Source organism: Symsagittifera roscoffensis, chromosome 2 (genome assembly GCF_963678635.1).
Source record: "Symsagittifera roscoffensis chromosome 2, txSymRosc1.1, whole genome shotgun sequence".
In the NCBI taxonomy this organism is placed as follows: Eukaryota; Metazoa; Xenacoelomorpha; order Acoela; family Convolutidae; genus Symsagittifera; species Symsagittifera roscoffensis.
The window spans coordinates 81,341,330-81,360,080 of NC_087063.1; the positions used below are offsets into that span (position 1 = coordinate 81,341,330).

The 18,751-nt window shown below is 35.2% G+C and overlaps 2 protein-coding genes across 2 annotated transcripts in view; both read right to left on the reverse strand.

Annotated features, from left to right (window-relative positions):
* Positions 1-348: 348 nt before the first annotated feature.
* On the reverse strand, positions 349-5,229 carry LOC134839407 (uncharacterized). The gene is made up of 8 exons (XM_063854945.1): positions 5,066-5,229; positions 4,371-4,426; positions 3,862-3,891; positions 3,537-3,658; positions 2,892-3,084; positions 2,284-2,412; positions 1,297-1,485; positions 349-658 (listed from the first exon to the last, which is right to left on the reverse strand). The coding sequence occupies exons 1-8, from the start codon at positions 5,134-5,136 to the stop codon at positions 612-614; spliced, it is 837 nt and encodes a 278-aa protein (XP_063711015.1). The 5' UTR covers positions 5,137-5,229; the 3' UTR covers positions 349-611.
* Positions 5,230-10,800: 5,571 nt separating this feature from the next.
* LOC134839408 (uncharacterized) overlaps positions 10,801-18,751 on the reverse strand; it is a gene marked incomplete in the record, with an annotated part of 10,518 nt that continues 2,567 nt past the window's right edge. Inside the window, 5 exon segments of the mRNA XM_063854946.1 lie at positions 10,801-11,357; positions 11,830-12,018; positions 13,875-14,015; positions 15,787-15,979; positions 17,379-17,500. Coding sequence (XP_063711016.1) covers positions 11,311-11,357; positions 11,830-12,018; positions 13,875-14,015; positions 15,787-15,979; positions 17,379-17,500 — 692 coding nt within the window.

Consider the following 18,751-nt stretch of genomic DNA (forward strand, 5'->3'; position numbering starts at 1 on the left):
TTTAAAAAAAATTTTATAAGTTTTTTTTACTCTTTTTTCTACAAAAATTTTGGTCCAATTTGCCTATAATACTATGACTGCCTAATATGTCAAAATTATACTTTTACGTCAGATCCTTTTATCACACCAAGCAGAAAAAAATACACCAATTTTGAAAAAAAAAAAACTTTCTAAACCAGAGTTTTCGAAAGACCATGGTCAGAACATTCTGTGCTACTTCCACAGTAACCTGCTATCCTTGTTTTTTTAAGTGATTATTGGCTTGAAAACATACAAAAAAGGTCGCTCACTAAAATAACGAGATCATTGCTTTGGTTTAGATAAAAAAGATTCTACGTTAGTAAAAAAAAATTGCGTAAAATTTTCTTTCAAATGAATGTTTAGTTCTGTACAAATGATCAAAAAGTTTGGATCAATTCACACTTCATAATTGGTCGATCAAAACCTGAAAAGTCTATGTCCAAAGGGCACTTAATTGGCATCAAAACTAAATTTAAATCGCGATCACTTATTGTGAGTCAGTTAAGTGAAAGTTTTTGGTAGAGATCCGATTCTTGACAAGATGGCGACGACAAAACGGCGACAAGATGGCGCTTCCAACTCTTGATCTTCTATTGAGGACAAGATGGAGACTTTATGGCGTCATTGTTGAGAATTTCTGAAACACAAAAATTAGTTTAGAAGGAACGATTCTAAAAACCACATCAAACAATGCCGACATTTTTCAAAACGTTTGTTTTGAAAAAAAAAACATTAAAGTCGGACCAGTTAACTTCTCCGGATTCAGCCTGAAGTCTATCCAATTTTTGGCTTCAAAAAGTAGGTGGGATTTTAGGTACCAAAAATCAATCACATTATTTGTTCGCGAGAAAATTAGTCGCGTTAAATGCAAAAACGCTCAAACAGACTATTTTTTGACGCTTCCGTGAAAGGCTAGTTGTATAAGGCAGCGGAGCGCTATGGTTTTTGCGAAATGACCAAAAACCAAACAAGGCCATATAGGATAAGTATCCTTTTTTCTGAAATAAATTTCTTTCATCCATCCTCTGTTAAAAATTAAATAATAAAAATTTGACTGGCTCAACAACCTTTGAAAGAATTATAGATGAAAGTTTTTGGTACAAATGGGATCAACTTTTTCGTTACAAACTATAGTTTGCCCTCAAGTAAATAATCATACAAAAATTCCTTTCAAATTCAAGCTCAGTTTGTCAAAAAATTGTCCCGAAGTCTTTATAAAACATGAATAACTGCTTATAGGAAACGTGGGAATCGATGCTTGATGAGTTAACTTACCCAGGTAATTTTCGGCGAGGTGATGTGCATGTGTAGTGTTCGCTGCCAGTCGCTTCTCTTCCATCATGGTCAGCTGGTAGTAGTTCTGGGTAGTCCAATCCAGCTGACAGGTCCCGTCCTCCGGCAAGCTCAGCCCATACATCAAAGCAGAGTTCCACGCCTCCATGTTGAGGGCATACACGTTGCGATCTACACGTCGAAAGATCTCAGTTAGACAATTGCCGCAGTTAGAAAAAATTTTAAAAAATTCTTCGAGCATATATATTTCTCAATTTCTTCGAAAATCGGAATAAAAACAAACACCTAATTCACAAAAAACTGTAAATCTAAAATAAACTGTGATTTAGAACTTTTCCATTCATTGAAGTGCGACATTAGCTACAAATAGTAAAATTAAGCATGCGTTTAGCAGTTATAAAAACATGATTATAGCTCAGAAAAAAACCAAACCCATAAAACTCTGAATAAACAAGTAAGTAATCTTTACACAATTCGTATAAAAATCACTCCAAATATCATAATACAAATTTATGAGATCAAAAAATGAAATAATCTCAAAAAATTAAAATAATTGCAATTATTCACTATGATAGCAGTTCCTGTCGTTTTGTGGTCTCAAAAACTCAACGGTTGATCAAATTGAATCACAAGACTGTCCAAATTAATTCGATAATTTCTGATTTCCAGGTCGTGGACTCACTCTAAGCTCCGACCAGGGATTCCAAACCAGCATTATAAAAACTTTGTGAATTATATCCAGGAGCTTATGTTTGTCCGACAAGGAGTCTCTAAAAACTTCGATCCGTGTTTCAAACTTAAATGGGAAAAGTGACAGCCCTTTCATGAATGGGTCGGAACTAACGAGAATCTTTCGGAACCCTTACCCATAAAGTTCATATTTGTGACCTTTCTGTGGAAAAAAAGGCCGCCAAAAGTTTCGAACCGGGTTTCAGAACCAAATGGGAAAAGAAAAGTAAAGTGACTGACGCATGCAGATGACCCAGTTGGGGAAAGCGCACGAGTAGTCGTCCAGACCCTGGTCGCCATTCCACTTCAGATCCTCATTGTGGAACTCTTTCCTGCTCACACAAGCCTCGCCTGAGTCCTTTGTGAGAACTAAAAACGAGGAACGCAATCAGATTTTGGTGATTAGTGAAGTTACTGGCTATACTACCTGCCAGTCAGCGAACAAATCGGCCTATTCGGGAGGCTGGTCGGGATCCATACGTGCCTTTCAGTGAAAAGAATAGCATATTCAGCAGAGGGGGAGGGGGGTTTGAGAAAAGCGCGCTATGTTTAAAAGAAGACCAAGTGAGCACCGTCATCTCAATTAAGAAATATTCAGTATCGCTTGAATAAAAACCCGAATAAGTTTTAATGATGGACTAAAAAAATCGAGGCGAGGATTGTTTTTGCTCTCCGAGTAATTTGGAGTATTTTTCCAAGAATTTTGACCATGATATTTTGCAATGATCCTTTTGGACCCCGAGGTTAGTCCTCAAATATGAAAAATGAATGTAACAGAAAAATTTTTGACGAAAACAATGAGAATTATAAGTTATAAAGAGGGGCCTGGAACTCTGAATTAGACTGACGCCGGTCATCTGGCTGTCCAGAAAGGAAATCCTTCACGTCCATTGGATCTCCGGTGTACATATTCATGAATGGATTGGATTCATTTCCGAAGAAGCGCACGTAGCCAGTCCAGAACCCACCGTCATCCAGATACGCAGGATTGGCGAGGATCTGGTCTTGGTTTTTGTCCCAGAAATGATCCCTTAGTTTTTGCTGCAAAACCGCAGATATCTTTAACATTCTTTTGTTCTTCTTAAAATAAGTGAACCAAACGGAAATCACATACAAATAAGGAACCCGCGGTAACGAGTTTCGACAAGCTATTAGTTTAAAAAGTAGCGGCATTAATTATGGTATCAGCACACACTTTTAAGACCATTTATCCACTAGGGAAGGGACCAACTTACGAGCTGTACAGCTCATCACGGCGAGCCACTGCTGTGCCCCTGTTTAAAAACTACATGCAGTTTTTTTTTGGTTTTTTTCATTTCTACTCAAAAGACACGTTGCTAAAAACCTGGCGACATTTCGGTTTACGGGATTATTTGGCAAAGTTGGTATATCGCAAAAAAATCAATCTGCAACTGATTTGTTTTTAAAAACCGCTTCTTTTTGATTTATCCACGTGGTAGATATTTGTTTGTGTTTTGATTATTGATACTCACAGCATCACCCGGGTTGTCGAAAGTGACAACGGTCGCCCCTCCCTCGAATCCACAAGCAGCCACAGCCTTATCCTGACTCACCGGGCCAAGATCAACCAGCATTTTATAGCAATGGTCCAGACCTATAGAAATATGGAACTTCAATCTTTTGGACAACCCATCTCCCGGCTTCCTTGCTAGCGTCATTCACGCTAGCCTCTACGGGAGGAGGGGGAGGTTACATCATAAAATAAATTTACTCCAAGCGTTTGGAGTTTTTGAAATAATTTTGAAAACTATATGAAGAAAATCATGCTGAAAAAATGTTCGTTTATTATTTACTCACCTTGCACTTTTTCAGATCCGTGGAGACACTCTGAAACAAAAAACGGAATTTATTTCTAAATACGACGAAAAAGTTAATTTTTTTTGCTTATTTTTATCTGGAACCCCCTTGATCTGTGTAACGACAACAAATTTGGGTGAACTATATCAATTTTTTTCTGGCGCAATAGGCACCATGATGAATATTAACATACCGATAAAAAAGGAATGCCCCCTCCCCCCTCCTAATTGTTGCTAAGGTTGCCCAATAAGTACCCTGTGGTACAATTTGACGTCAGCTATTTCTAAAAGGCAAGTTCGGCGTCAATCGACATTAATTTTGAAAAAGGAGCGCGCGCCGAGATTCAAATTCAATTTTTCAGAAACATTCTAAAAAAGACTTGGCGCGATTTTTTAATTTTTAGTTGTGACTGACAGCTGAATAAGGAAGTTTTCTCCTGCCAACAGCCTAAATCTCTCAATTTTAATCCGATATCGACATTTTTTTTGTGGTAGAGAACTATAGCTTACCCTCTTGACAAGTCAAGACTTCTTCTCGCTTCTTGAACCGCGGATGTTTCTTCGCCCTTGTAAAATTCAAATTAGCCGGTTAAAATTGCAGGCATCAAACTTAAACATCAAAATGTTTTTTTTTTATGATTGATGGGAGTTATAATCAGAAAAACCCAATTAAAATAAAATTCATGACCCGGTCTCTTTTACGATTTAAGATCGACTGAATCGATTTTTCAAGCTCTGGAAAAAAACTCAAAAATAACCTCTTTTGATGCGAAAACAGGGTGTTTTTTTCTAAAAATACTTTTATTTTTCATTAAAAATAAGCTTATTTTGAAAAAAAAACAGGCTAAAGTGAAGTTTTGGAGATTCTTTTGAAATAAATTGATCAAAAGTTTGAGCAATCGTTCACCTTAAATTAAAATGGCTTTTGAGTGGTCAGTATATTGAACCCCACCGTCGCACCCCTCCCCCCACCCCCCACAAATCCCATACTGGGTTATTATTTGGCTCTTCATCTGCGAATTTTCTCAAATAAAAGTTATTTCCTATTGTCCGATTATTTTGAAAACTGACAGGTTGACTAATAAGGCTATAACAAACACATTTGGTCTTCATACTTAACCTTGTAAAACCACTCGTTGCACCATAAAGATGATGTTCATGCGAGGTGAGAGGGGGGGGGGGGTTAAAAAGAGCCATTCACTTACATGCTTGCCTGGATGCAGCAAAGCACCAGAATCACAGCTGATAAAAACTCCGCCGAACCAAACACCTTCATAGTTTTTGAATTTTTTCAAGTCAGCGGCTGCAAATGCAAATCAAGTGAAAATGAAAGCTTTATGCGAATTTATAACAATAATAACTTTAATAAAATTACAAGTGTACTTGATTGATTGTTCAATTGTTCAATTAAATCTCAATAGGCTGAAGAGCACTTTCAAACTGAGCAAGTTTGAGCAGAAAAATGAACTAATTTTTAGTTTCAATTGTGATCGGTTAAATGCACACTTTTCGTTTTTCGGTTGCTTGGTGTCTCGTTTGAACTCTCTAATCATGCAATTACAGCTAGCTCGTAACACCATTTTCACCCGTGCTTGATTCCAGCTAATTTTTCTAGAAACTTAAAACGAGAGCACCGTACAGCTGATTGCACCAAAAAACTGACTCTTGCTTCCAGATATCAGTGAAGTTCAATTGACAATTTACCTGATGCTCACCTGGATCTGATCCCTGGCCTTCCGCTCATCAGCAATTACTTGCGCTATCTTCCACACGCCATCACCATTTATAAATAAGAGTGCAAAAAAAGAACATTTTCATAACGACAGAAAGGCTCGGATTGACAGAAAGCTTTTTAAATTTCCCGACTAAATTTGCATGAGGTGTTTTGGTTTAGTTTTTCTTGATTGAAATTAAGGGCTATAATTCGCGTCCACCGAGGAGTTAGAGAACAACAGCTCATTGAACAGTTTTTTTAAAGGGTATATCTCAATCCGAGCCTTTCTGTCGTTATGAAAATGTTCTTTTTTTGCACTCTTATTTATAAATGGTGATGGCGTGTGGAAGATAGCGCAAGTTATTGCTGAGCAGAAGGCCAGGGATCAGAAGACCAAGGCCATTACGGTAATACACCTTCGAAAATATGGACAAACTTAATGACAACGGAGAGAAGACAAAAAATGCAACGCAGCTGTTTTGAAAAAAAAAACAATTGAAACCACACAATAGAGGATAGTGGGGAAAATTGTATTTCTTTAAATCATCATCTTGATAAGATTTAAATGGGTATTCAACCGAATAAGCCAGTCAAATCAGTTATTTTGTTAAAATCGCACGTCCTTAAAAGTCTCTTTATAGAATATTTGATGTCGTCTATTCTAAACCGGGGACATACATAAACTAAATATCGAAAAAAAAACAGAAAACTTGTTGCTCATATGGAGGATTGAAACGTTTCTCTCAGTCTGGGAGTGGGCGACAACCACACTTCATTTGGCCTTATTCGACTCCCTGCCAACCCAAAGGCCCCCTTTGTACTCTTTTGAGATAGCCATTTTTGGCTGACTGACCCTAATTTTTTCTAAAGGCGCCTAAGGCGCCAAAATATACTTAAGTTCAGGGGGGAGCGCGCGCCAAAAAAAACGCATATTTTTGGTAAAAAAACTTCCAAAAAAGCCTAAAAACGCCTAAAAATTTGCCTGCAGCGCAGAAAATCTCGTCAAACGCGGATCTTTATAGTGATTTGGGAGAGCTCGGAAAATCAACTTGGTCGGTCTCAAAATGAGGTGGACAAAATTTTCAAAAGTTTTTTGAAAATCTTAGATCCGCCCCTGCATTAAGTCACACTTTCTTCTCCTGATTTTCAGTTTCATTAGGTTTCTATAAATGATCGTAGACAGGCGTACAGTAAATTTTTGTGTCATGTTCCTCTGAGAAACAACAATTTTTGGTGCACTCTTTGTTTCAATGCTGTCATCTGTTATCCAATTATTGTCTTTGTATGTAAATAAAACTGCTCGTATCAGGATACAGCCCTAAATGTTCCGACTGCATTTTAATTTCATTGGGGTATTTCAATTTAAAGTAGACGATGAAATTAGATTTTCAGGTTTTTATGAGGTTATGTTTTTATTTTTTCAATTTGGAACGAATTTTTAAACGGATTAAATCTCCGCTTACGCGTTAATAGCGCGAAATATATCACGAGTCCGGGTTGACCTCGCAGAGATCGTCATCCCCGAGTCCCCGAGTCAGCTATGTAGCATGAATCAGAGCTGCATCTGTACTCATGTTTTAACTTCATAGCAGCACTGAATCATGGATAATTCAGTGCGACGATAGCTATTCAGAGATTTTTAAGCTGTAACTCCAAAATTTTGGCGCTCTGAGAAAGTTGTGATTTTTATCGCTGATTAACGATGTTTTAGCGCTAATTCCAATTTACATGTTGTTGTCCTGATCATGGAGAAGTGCCTCTGATCAGGGCCTGAAACAGCGATAATTATGACGTCAAAACGGGCTTTAATTGTCCCAAGTTTGCCAAACTGGCAATCTTAAGACCCCTGTAACTTCAAAAAAAATTATCACAGGTGAAATAACTTTTAAAAATTTATCTGAGGTACACAATACCTTTCGATTGATATTTTAAAAATTTTGTCAAAATTTGCTTCTTAAAAAGGCGAACATTGTCTGGAGAAAAAACCACTCCGAGCACAATTAGTCCATCATTTTCTTCGAAAATTGTCGGAACAGTAACCTCTTGACTTAATCAGTTTTTAATCAGTTTGTTTATTCAATGTCACTCTCAGGTGGTTTAATCAACGTCGTTTATTGCAGGTGGTTGACGCTGAATTCTTTCGTTTTCTTATTTTGTTATTCGTAAAATATTTCTCGGCAGAATCAGTGGTATCACAAAAAAGGTTCTACACAAAAACGGCCTTGAGTATGCTGGATTATGCTCAGACAGGCCTGATAGCTTTTCGTACATCTTCTGCAAATTGCGCAAACCACAATTAATCAAGACTCTCAATAATGATTTTGCATCATTTTTTAAACGCACAAATTTTTGTAAATATGTTAACAATTGTCTTCTGCACTTTCATTAAAGGTTGATACCACTTGAGAAAGAGCGCGAAAATTCTATACATTTTCATGCATACTCTCAATGGATTTTGTCATCAGTTTTGCTTCAAAGTAGTTACGTGGTATCTCCTACTTCCCGGGCTAACATCCATTTATTTAAAATGAAGTCTGTAGAAAAATATATGGATTCTATGGAAAAATTGCTTATCGTACAATATTACTAGAAAAAATGTCTGATAAGCATTTTGTCAACCGAAATTTTCTTAGGCCAAATGCTTCCAAAAATGGCTTTTTTGACCTGTATTTTCAAAAGAAAATGAGCAAAACCTTACGAAACAATTGGGGGAGATCAAAAAATTAAATACTGGGAGGGTTTGGTTTTGGTGGGGGTAGAAGGTGGCGGGTGTATGTGACAAAAAAAGCAAACGGGACGGGATGGAATTTTCTCGCATTTTGAATAAAAGGCATGAAAAAAAGGTAGGCCAAGCATTCGTTTTGCAATTTTTCTGCCTTACTCACATGAAAAAAAAATCATTTGCAAGACAAGAAACAAAATTAAAGTGGAAAAAATTTCAATTTAATTATTTTTAAATGAATTATAATTAACTTCAAATTTGATCAAAACAATTGATTTTCATCTTTTTTTTTCCATTTTGTTGTCTAAGGGTAACATGGGAAGCGATTAGAATTTTAACATTCTAAACCACAAAAACCCATTATATTGATTTATTTTCACTTTTCTTAGATGCCAGTTCGTCCTTTTTTGCAAATGATGAGACTCAGAGTGGGCATGTCGCAAACAAAAACACTCAAAATGTTTATCTTGAGACCTCAGCAACCCAAAAAATATTAAGCAATTTTAATCAATCAAATAAAGACTTGTCGGGAGTTTGCGCAATCAAGATTTTTCTGTGAACATTTTCTGTCCACCGGAGACAATTTTGCACTGTTTTCGCGGCTTAATGAAGATATTTTGTTTATTTGAGCAATCCATTAGCCAAATGTCTCATCTTTGCTTTAAAATGAAATTAAAATTATTCTAATCAAAAACAAAAAGAAATTCATGCTTTTAACTTGAAGTTTCTTGACAAAGACTGACCAGAACTAAAACATAAAAAGGCTAGCCGGTTAATGTGCAACTGGTTTTACTAGCTTAAAATTAAATTTTAGGGTTTTTTATAAGGCACAATTTAGCTGTTTTGAGCCTGCTCACTTGCATTATTCGCTCGAATTAAGACGAAAAATCAAAAGTTTCGAACTAGTTTTTCTCGAGACCAGAAAAAAATTTTGAAAAATTTTTTGAAGTTTTTCGACTCCCGACTAAAGGAGCTTTAATATGATATATTACTCAACCCAGTCCGATATATATTTGTGGTGCCTGATTTTGCGTGGAAAAAAAGACTAAAACACGCCGAAATACAAAGTCCCTCCACATTTTCAACGGACGGAACAAATATGGACGGAAATAACGATGAACAAAAAATTTTTTCAACTTATGTGATTGAAAGATTTGTTTTTTTTTTCGTGACAAGTGACCATAAATATTCTTGGTATACGAAAACACCCTAAGCATCCTTTTAGTCATAAAGATTTGTTACATTAAAAGTTTATGATTCACACCCGATTGAGGCCATTGAATCATGTCCAGGTTTATGGCCAAGATTAGTAATTGATTTGAGGATTAAAAATTCATTGTTTTTGTGTTTATTTGATGAAATCTAACAAAAAGAGAGCGTTCCACGTTTTTGCACAGAACTTCTGCCGATCAGCGTGCCTAAATTTTGGCAAAATATACATAAGATACGTAAGAGGTTTTATGTTTTTCAAACTTTCACTGATATCTCCTTAAAATTATTAATGAAAAGTTTTCATAAAGATTGAAATCAAATTCATGTATGCAACTTTTAAAATGTATGCAACATTTTTATTTTTTTTCAGCGAAGTTTTTCAAAAGGTTTCGAGATAATTATAACTGTGATGATTAAAAACGAGGCAATATTTCAGTAATTTTCTAATAAAAAAATCAAATAAAAGAGCAATAAAGCGTCCGACTTTTAAAATGTATGCAAATATTCTTCTTTTAATGTTTTCCAACATTTTTTTCGAAATGGTTTTGAAATTAGTTATACAAATGTGATGATTTGATTATAGGTAAAAATAATAATTAGTTTTGGTCAACTTTTCCAATCGCTGAAAACTGGCTGATTAAACAATTGAATTCCATAGCTTGATTGAGAAATGATGATTCCAAAATTTTTGAAATTTCCCAAATAAAAGGTTTTAAAATTGACTATATCATTAGCTAGACCCCACAATCGCCCACTATTTAGTAAAAGCAAGAGGGGACTAAGCCAACGCATATGCAAATACTACAGTGATGATTTAAATTATCCGGACACAACGAATAAAACTTGACATTTAAATAACGTTTTCTCAATTTGGGTTGATTTTAGACAAAAATGATGAAGGCTAATCTTGCTTTAATTTTTGACAGAATTTTTATGGTGCATTTTTGTGCAAAGTTTACCCGAAAATTTACCCCAAAACTTAACAACTTTTGGCTTTTTAGTCAACCAAAATTTTCTCCAAGCCTATTTTTTTTAGTTAATGACGAAACTAAATCATTGCAAGCCTCTTATGCAGCCCAACAAAATTTATCAAAGGTATAATCTCCAAAAACGGGCGCAAAAGGTTTTTAAAATTAGTGTTTTATAAAGTAAAATTTTTATTTTTTGGCTATCAAACTAAAATAATGTCTTTTTAAACAAAATGAGAAACTTATACTTCCTCAATTGGGCTACATAAGAGGCTTGCACTGTTTTATTTTGTCAATAAATGAACAAATTGTTTTTAGGAGTATTTTTTGATTGACCAAAAAAGCCAAATATGATAGTTTTTGGGCGAATTTTTGTAAATGTTGCAAAACAAATTGCAAAAAACTGTTTCTGTGAAAACTTAAAGCAGATTGGTCTTCATCAAATGGTATCTAAAATTAACTCAATGTGAGAAAAACGCATTTTAACTTTCAAGTTTATTTGTTCTGTCCGGGTAATTTAAATCAGCACTTTATATCTAGAGTCAAATTTTAAACCCTTTTCGCAATAGGGAGGATAACATAAGTTCACCCTAAGGACAAAACCCACTTAGGTTCAAAACCCACAAAACCCACTTATATACCCTTGCACCTACCATAGTCCCTTCACACTTTTTCAGCTTGGCAGGAACAAAAATGAATAAGACCCTTCATTCCTGTGCAATAACTATATTTCCAGTTGCCAGTCTAACAACTATTGATGATTGATTTTTATTAATCTTTTCAATAGTTCTTCATTGTGCGGAAGCAAAAATGTCCCGTCAAACTGTCATGTTTTCACTGCGGACAAGAAGGCGATTTGATTGCGCCGTCGTTGAGAATTTCTGAAACAACCATGATTTCACGTGAACAGATCAGAGCACCATTGAAAACAAAGCAATATATTGACAGTAGCCATGAAAAAATGAAGAAAACTACCCGGGTACTTACGCTTCGACTTCTCAAATTGAGCAAGTGCAGTTTTGAGACTGAAATTTTGTGGTCGAGAAACAATTTCAGCCAAGCACAAAGTCGAAACATACCCAATTTTGGTTGAGAAAGCCGAAACATACGTCGAGCGCAGTCAAAATATCCGAGACAGTCGAGAAAGACGAAACACCTCAACCCGGGTAGCAGTAAAACCTCAATAGGCCATAAGTAACAATTAATTTTCTAAGATTACATCGCCTATTGCAAAAAGGGGTAACGTTACTAGGTAAACAATCCGCAGTTATTTAACCATTGATTTAGTTTTTTATCGGACTGGTTATTATTTACTAGTTATTAGCATGTTATAATCGGGATAATTCGGCTTACTCATGTAGCTGTCGGCGAGTTCCTGAGCACCAGGCCGATTCTTCTCCAATCGCTTGTCTTTCATCATTGTCAGCTGGTAGTAGTTCTGGTCTGTCCAATCCAGCTGACAGGTCCCGTCTTTAGGCATCTTCACTCCATACATCAAAGCAGAGTTCCAAGCGTGCATATTTAGCATGTAAATATTGCGCTCTATACAAAAAGATCCTGTTACAATTTATTTCAGTCATTTCGCATTCAAAATCAAAAACTAGATTTTCATGTGAATGTATAAAAAGGTGCTTTTTCAACTTTTAGTTTGGTACTTACAGCAGGGGGTTAAGATTTGTTATGTTCAGGTTTGGATTTAGGGGGTGGGGTGGACCCTCTTTTCCTCAGATATTTGACCCCTCGCCATCAAAAGAGTGCCCCATTTCGGAACTGTTTTATGACATATCTGTTTCGCTGACTGATCCCCAAAATTTTCCAGTGGCGTCTTTGGCACCAATACACACTTTTAAAGGGTAAGTGCTGCCAAAAGACGCATTTTTCAAGAAATTCCCATACGGCTTTTGACTAATTTTTTTGAACGTTTTTCTTCAAAATACGGTGATTGTGGAGCATTAAGAGAGCTCAATTTTTCTTTTTGAATCAACCTACAAAGCCAGTCCAACTTTTTGATCCGTTTTTGTGAATCCTCCCATCTCTCCGAGAAAATCCTGGATCCGCCCTTGGTTATGATTGGTTGGTTTTCAAATATTTTGGAAGGAAAAAAACTTACCATGTACTTTCCACTCAAAACAATTTAGTAAGAATTCGGAAAAAAACGACATTTAGAACATCACAAAGAAATAAAAATTTCGTAAATTCTTCGTGAAAAATATTTTTTCTTTTAAATGAGAATCTCACACAAATTTGACATAGCAAATATGTACAAAAAGTTGTCAAATTATGCCAAAATGTTTACATGCCAAATTTAAGAGCACTGGGGGAGGGGAGGGGGAGGGTGCTTTTTTTTCTCTGCACTTACATTGTCGACCGATAATAAGAAAACTCAAAGTTTAAAATATGATAATTTTCAACTTAATTTTGTGCGTTTCTATAAGCATTACTGTCTTTCAAGTCCCATACTGAAAAGCAAGAGTTTTAATCTACAAACACAATTTTTTTAAAATTTGACGGCGTGTACATATGTTTGGCCAGTTAAAAAAATCATTTGCTTTACATTGGTCTGTACAGCATACAAAAAATGCGATATTCGATTGAGATGAATGGCCCATTACTGGTGTTTTGGACGTGACAAGCACCGGCGGATTTAGGGATTTGACCCCCTGTCGGCTCAAAGGTTCCCTTTGTACAAAATGGAGATATCCATTGTTGGCTGCCAGACCCTATAACTTTTCGACAGGCGCCAATTTTTATTAATTTTGAAGGTAAAGCGCGCGCCGAAAAAACGCTATTTTTGGTCCAAATTTTCCAAAAAGTGCTCAAAAACTCCTTTTTGGCTGGTTTTTTTTTTCAAAATTATGCCAGGGGTGCAGAAAATTTGGCCAAAACAGGGTCTTTTTAGTACACTGGGACAGCTCGAAAAATAAATTTAGTCAACTTAAAAAAGGTTGACAAAGCTTTTCAACAAGTTTTTGAAAGTTAGCTTAACTTAAAAAGTAATCAGTTTGTAATGATTTGGCGTTACTTAAAAAAAGGTTATCGCGCCAACTTCCAACTGAAATTTTTGTTGGACAGGTGGTTTTTTAACCTCTGAGCTACATGCACAAAATTATATGCAGTCACGTGATCTGAGTGAAGCTAGATTTCTTAAGAAAAAGCGGTAAAATTACGTCTCCACTGAATTCTACTTATTCTTTTCTCGAATCTAACTTTAAATTAAGCAATTAGACTTAGTAGCAAAAAATTACAACAGACATAATTAAATAGGTGAGTTGCTCTTTTTAAGTAATTTTATCTGTTCCAAGTATCGCAACTCTCTAAATAGGCTCAATAATTTTGGTCAGATTCTTTTCAGAAGAGGATTTTGAAGCTAACTGCAAAAGATATTAAGTGGTACTAACGCATGCAGATGACCCAATTGGGGAAACCACAAGTGTAGTCATCCAAACCAGTAACGCCGGCATCCCTTCCCCGTATGAAGTCAACCTTATTGCCGTATTCTTCCCGACTCACACAAGCTTCCTCTTCTTTCGTGCCCAAAACTAAACAGCCAAAAACACGGCTTCAAACATTTTTTCGAAAACCAAGTTAACATCCTTAATTAAATTTGCTAAGCGCTGCTTGTAAAATGCTCGATTCTGATTGGCTGAAAACTCTCAACTTAGAACCAAGTTAACATCCCCCAAACGGCATTGGGTAGATGTAAGCTTGGTCCATTTGAGAGAACTTTGCAGTCGACGGACTACTTCATTTTAAGAAGCCGAGGGAAAATTTCATCGCTCTAGATCATTGTGATTTTCAAGATTTTTTTCATAGTTGATTTTCACAAAACAAATCTATAGTAATAGGAGAATATTGGATAAAAGTTTTTTCTTAAGTATATATTTTTAATGATGAAGATCACTTCCAAAACGAAGTCGCAAGTTCTAATTTTTGAAATTTGCAAATTTTAAAAATAATTCAGAAGTTTCCGATAAAACGGCAAGTTTAATGTTTAATTTAACCAATTTTTAACGCCTCTATGTTCACCAAATGAAAGTTTGCATATTTTCCTTACAACTTAATAATAATGGATCCATTAAGAAATGTCATGAAACTGGTTGGAGCTCAATGTAAAAAAAAATGATTGAGTGCATTTTCAAACATCTTATTCATTTTTTTTTCAAGTTGACATTGAATTTCATTTGCTTGATTTAGGTAACTCAGATAAGCTTTTTTGCATATTTTCTATTCTAATAGTAATACAAATTTTAACGATGACACTCTGCGTACTGCCGGTAAAAGTTTGTTTTCCGGGCGTCATTTGATCATTTGATTAGAAGGAGTTAGCGAAGTTTTCTGCTGCAGAACCAACTTGAAATTTTGGATATGAAAGTACTCCTTGTAAAGCTGAAGATCTAATTTAGGCCCTCATATAGTTTTTATCTAACTGATGGAAGAATACAGACAACTACTTAGCTACAAATTAAAATCTAACCCCGATTCTTGGCATTCAAACAGATAAGATACTGAATTCTCAGTCAATTTCTGTCCAAAAATCAAACAGGTTTTTTTAGTTCTTTTTTGTGAAAAGGCAATTTATGTGAAGAGACCTTAAAAAAGACACACTTTCTATGACTTTGTACAGCTATATTCTATCAAGCAGCTCCATCCATCATAAGTCAGCACTTCTACCCTGAATCTACTAGTTGCAGAGAAAACGGGAGAAAAAGTGACAAAACTTTCTTTCTTTTCATTACTTATAAACTAAAAATTGCAACGATTGTGTCAAGAGACTTCAGTTTTTAGATCAAATTTATGGATTTCACCCATCTTTTTATTATGTTTTCTAACTGAGCCTACGTTCTTTGAAAACATGTGCAAGCATGCAATACAAACAATTTTTGGGATTAAAAAGTATACACGTTCCAGTTTTAAGGTACCAATCGTTTGTTTGATAAAACACTTCAAATTTATGGTAAAAAAAATCATATTGAATGAGAAAACAGAAGACATAAGAAAACTAGGGCAAATTTTTGCAAACTAGTGCAGGTTTTTCGCAAACGTCGCTGCTAAAAAAATACTTATTTGGACGCAATTAGGATAGTAATATATAAAACAGCTGAATTTTTAACCAGCTAACATGTAAAACATCCAAAAAACAAAAAATCCTGTAACAAATTTCGGAGAAGTTTTTTTTCAAAAATATGTGTAATTCGAAAAAAATACACGATTTTCAGCTGGTTAAAAAAACTCTGCTCGCTTTGGTTTCGTTTTTACTTCGACACTTTATTCAAATTCAAAAAACACCATGTAAAACTGATTTTGACTCACCTCGGTCATCTGGCTGTTCAGGTTTGAACAAGTTCACGTTCATTGGGTCCCCGGTGTACATGTTCAAGAAAGGGTTGAGTTTATTGCCGAAAAAGCGCACGAAGCCTGTCCAAAAGCCACTCGCCTTCAGGTACGCCGGGCTTGTATTAATCTCGTTCTCATATTTCGTCCAGAAATGATCCCGCAGCGTTTGCTACAAAAACAAAAAAATGACAAGGTTAGCAAAAAAGCAGCAATTAAGCAAACTGTGTAGATGAAATGAGATAAACAGAAGAGGAGCAAAAGAGTTAAAAAACTTTCAGTACAAATGGATTCGAAACAAATCAATCTAATTTTGAACTCAAATCAAATACGTTTTTGACCCGAAGCACAAAATGGTAACTTTTGATAACCATACATGGCATAAAACTGAATGTCAAGTTTCTTCCAAAAGAGAAAGTGAAAACCCGACACAAGTTTCGAAGTATGTTAGTACTTCAATTAGTATAGACAAATAATAGAAGTGCCTCGTCACTGGATTTTGCAAGCCCAATTCTGGTCAAAAAAGTTCTAATGTGTTCAAATTTAATCTTTATAACCCCACCAGTAATCAAAGTCTTTCTTACCGACATCTGATGAAAATTATGGAATATTTGCGCTCGGGTTTTATTCAGACACATTTTCACTCATCAACTGGCAAATGACAAATGTTAAAGGAATTTCATACAGTCTAAAAGATATTGATAAATTGTGGCTCAAACAGAATTTTTTTGCACTCTTTGACCAACGGCTAATTTGACCAATTGGCAAAATTAACGTGCAATTTATTGCGTTCTAATACAGCTTAAGCGGCAAAAAGATGCTATCATGAACCATATCAAATAAAACTTTGGCCCGCTATGTTATACGAAAAGATCTTAATAATTGAAAAAAATCGCTTTGTAAATATCACTAGGTGTGCCGTAAACTTCTAAAAATTAATCTCATCTATTTAAGTTCAAATTTTTCAAGTTTTAATTAAAATTTTTATAGAACACATTATAGGCCGCTCGGAATTTTCAAATATTTGCTCTGGTACGAGCAGTCTTGTCTGTGTTTCAGGTTCCACATGAAAAACGCTTGAACACAATCTATCCCACGTTCAACTATCAATAACTACCATTAAAACTAAAAATTAGAAGAAAAGGCTTTGAAATTTTCTAACTATTTCCAAAGTATCAAGCAAGATTGTTTGTACATCATGAATTTTGCAAATTAGTAATTTTAAATGCCAAATTGACCAAATTGGTCCTTTTAAAATCCCCATTATTTAAAACAAAATGATCACAGGCAAAATAGCTTTTGTTTTTTGATCCCCTGAAATGACAGTTGTTATAAAAAAAATTTTGTCAAATTCTTAAAATTGACTGAGTAAAACAAATCTTTCCATGTATAAAATTTTTGTCACACTTTTCATAACTCAAAACAGTAGTCAAACGTTTTGGGGAAACTCTTTTTACAATCGAAAATCTTCGAAAAAAGTTGACAAAATTTAGGAAAAGTATTCAATACACGAAACAATTGTCATTAGCTGATAATTTAAAACTTTGATTTCTTGTCTGTGGTTTACTCACATCATCACCTGGGTTGTCGAACGTGACAACAGTTGCCCCTCCCTCGTAGCCACATGCAGCCACCGCCTTGTCCTGACTCATCGGACCCAGATCTACCAGCATCTTGTAACAGTGAGGCAGACCTATAAAAGTGTAACTCAATTTTTTGGTCAATATTCCTTAAAGAAGCCCTCTTTCCGACGTTTTTGATTTGCTAGATCTATTCACGCTAGCCACTTTGAGTGGAAACGGGTTTTGAGAGAACACGGGAAAAAGAAATTACCCGAGCACGAATTTTTGGTCACTTTCTTCAAAAAGTGAGAAAAAGTCTGAGATTGTAAATATCAAAATGTTTCAAAAAGCAGCCGCCGCCTGTTTGTGATTAAGAACGAACCAGCTTCTTGTAGCAATGTCCAGACCTAACAAGTCAAAATAAATCACGGGATTTCTGTAGAAAACAGAAAGACCAAACGCGCATGCAAAACTTTCTGGCCAATCAGCGTCCTGCAAACAGTCTTTAGCGCTGACTGATTTTCCAGGACTTTTTTGCTGGCACGAGGGAATCTTCTTCATATGAGTTATTATTTGGTTGAACGTTTTTTAGATCAATTTGAGGGACCCAATACCAATGAGTTAGTAGTCGAGAGAGGAGATTCTTCTATACATTATTTAACGAATGTTTTTTTCTCAGCTTTCATTTCATAAAATTAACAAGGCTGGTCATATCAGAGCGAAGCCCTGAATGTTCCGGGTGCCTTTTAAGGTTTATGGAGCAGCAATAATTTTAAAAAATTAAATGTAATAAATAAAATGAAATTTCTTTTAAATTTGAATTTTTTAATGAAAATCATACCCCCACACGCCATAAAAATTACAAAAGAAAAGATTTCGCACCTTGTAACAAATCAATTATGGCAAATAAGCTTACTTCAACCAATTTGGAACGATTTCTATGACGGATTAAATATCCACTTACGCGTTAATAGCGAGAAATATATCGCGCGTTAATTGTCCCAAGTTGGCCAAAATGGCAATCTTTAAACCCCCATACTTTTACGAAAAATAATCACAGGTTAAATATATTTTCACATTTAAGCTGAAGACAACAATATCTTTCGAATGATATTTATAAAATTAAGTCAAAAAGGCTAGTTAAAAAGTCGAAATTTGTCTTAAGAAAAAAACCCACCCGGAGCACAAAGATTCCGTTACTTTCGTATCGAAAGTCGAAACAAAAGTCAATTTTTATTTATAAACGTAAATTTTCAAAGAATAATTCAATAATCTACTTTAATTTGCAATTGTGTAAGTTTTCTTCAGACTGCTCGTGGATAAAGCCAGAATTTCCAGAAAGTATTTCAAGGTGTTTCAAAACCTTAATAACGATTAATCAA

Coding starts and splice junctions, on each gene's coding strand:
- LOC134839407 (XM_063854945.1), bottom strand. CDS start 5,136: ATGAAGGTGTTTGGTTCGGCGGAGTTTTTATCAGCTGTGATTCTGGTG. Junction 3,892..4,370: donor AGTCTTGACTTGTCAAGAGG/GTAAGCTATAGT, acceptor TTTTTGTTTCAG/AGTGTCTCCACGGATCTGAA. Junction 3,085..3,536: donor TCGACAACCCGGGTGATGCT/GTGAGTATCAAT, acceptor GCGGTTTTGCAG/CAAAAACTAAGGGATCATTT.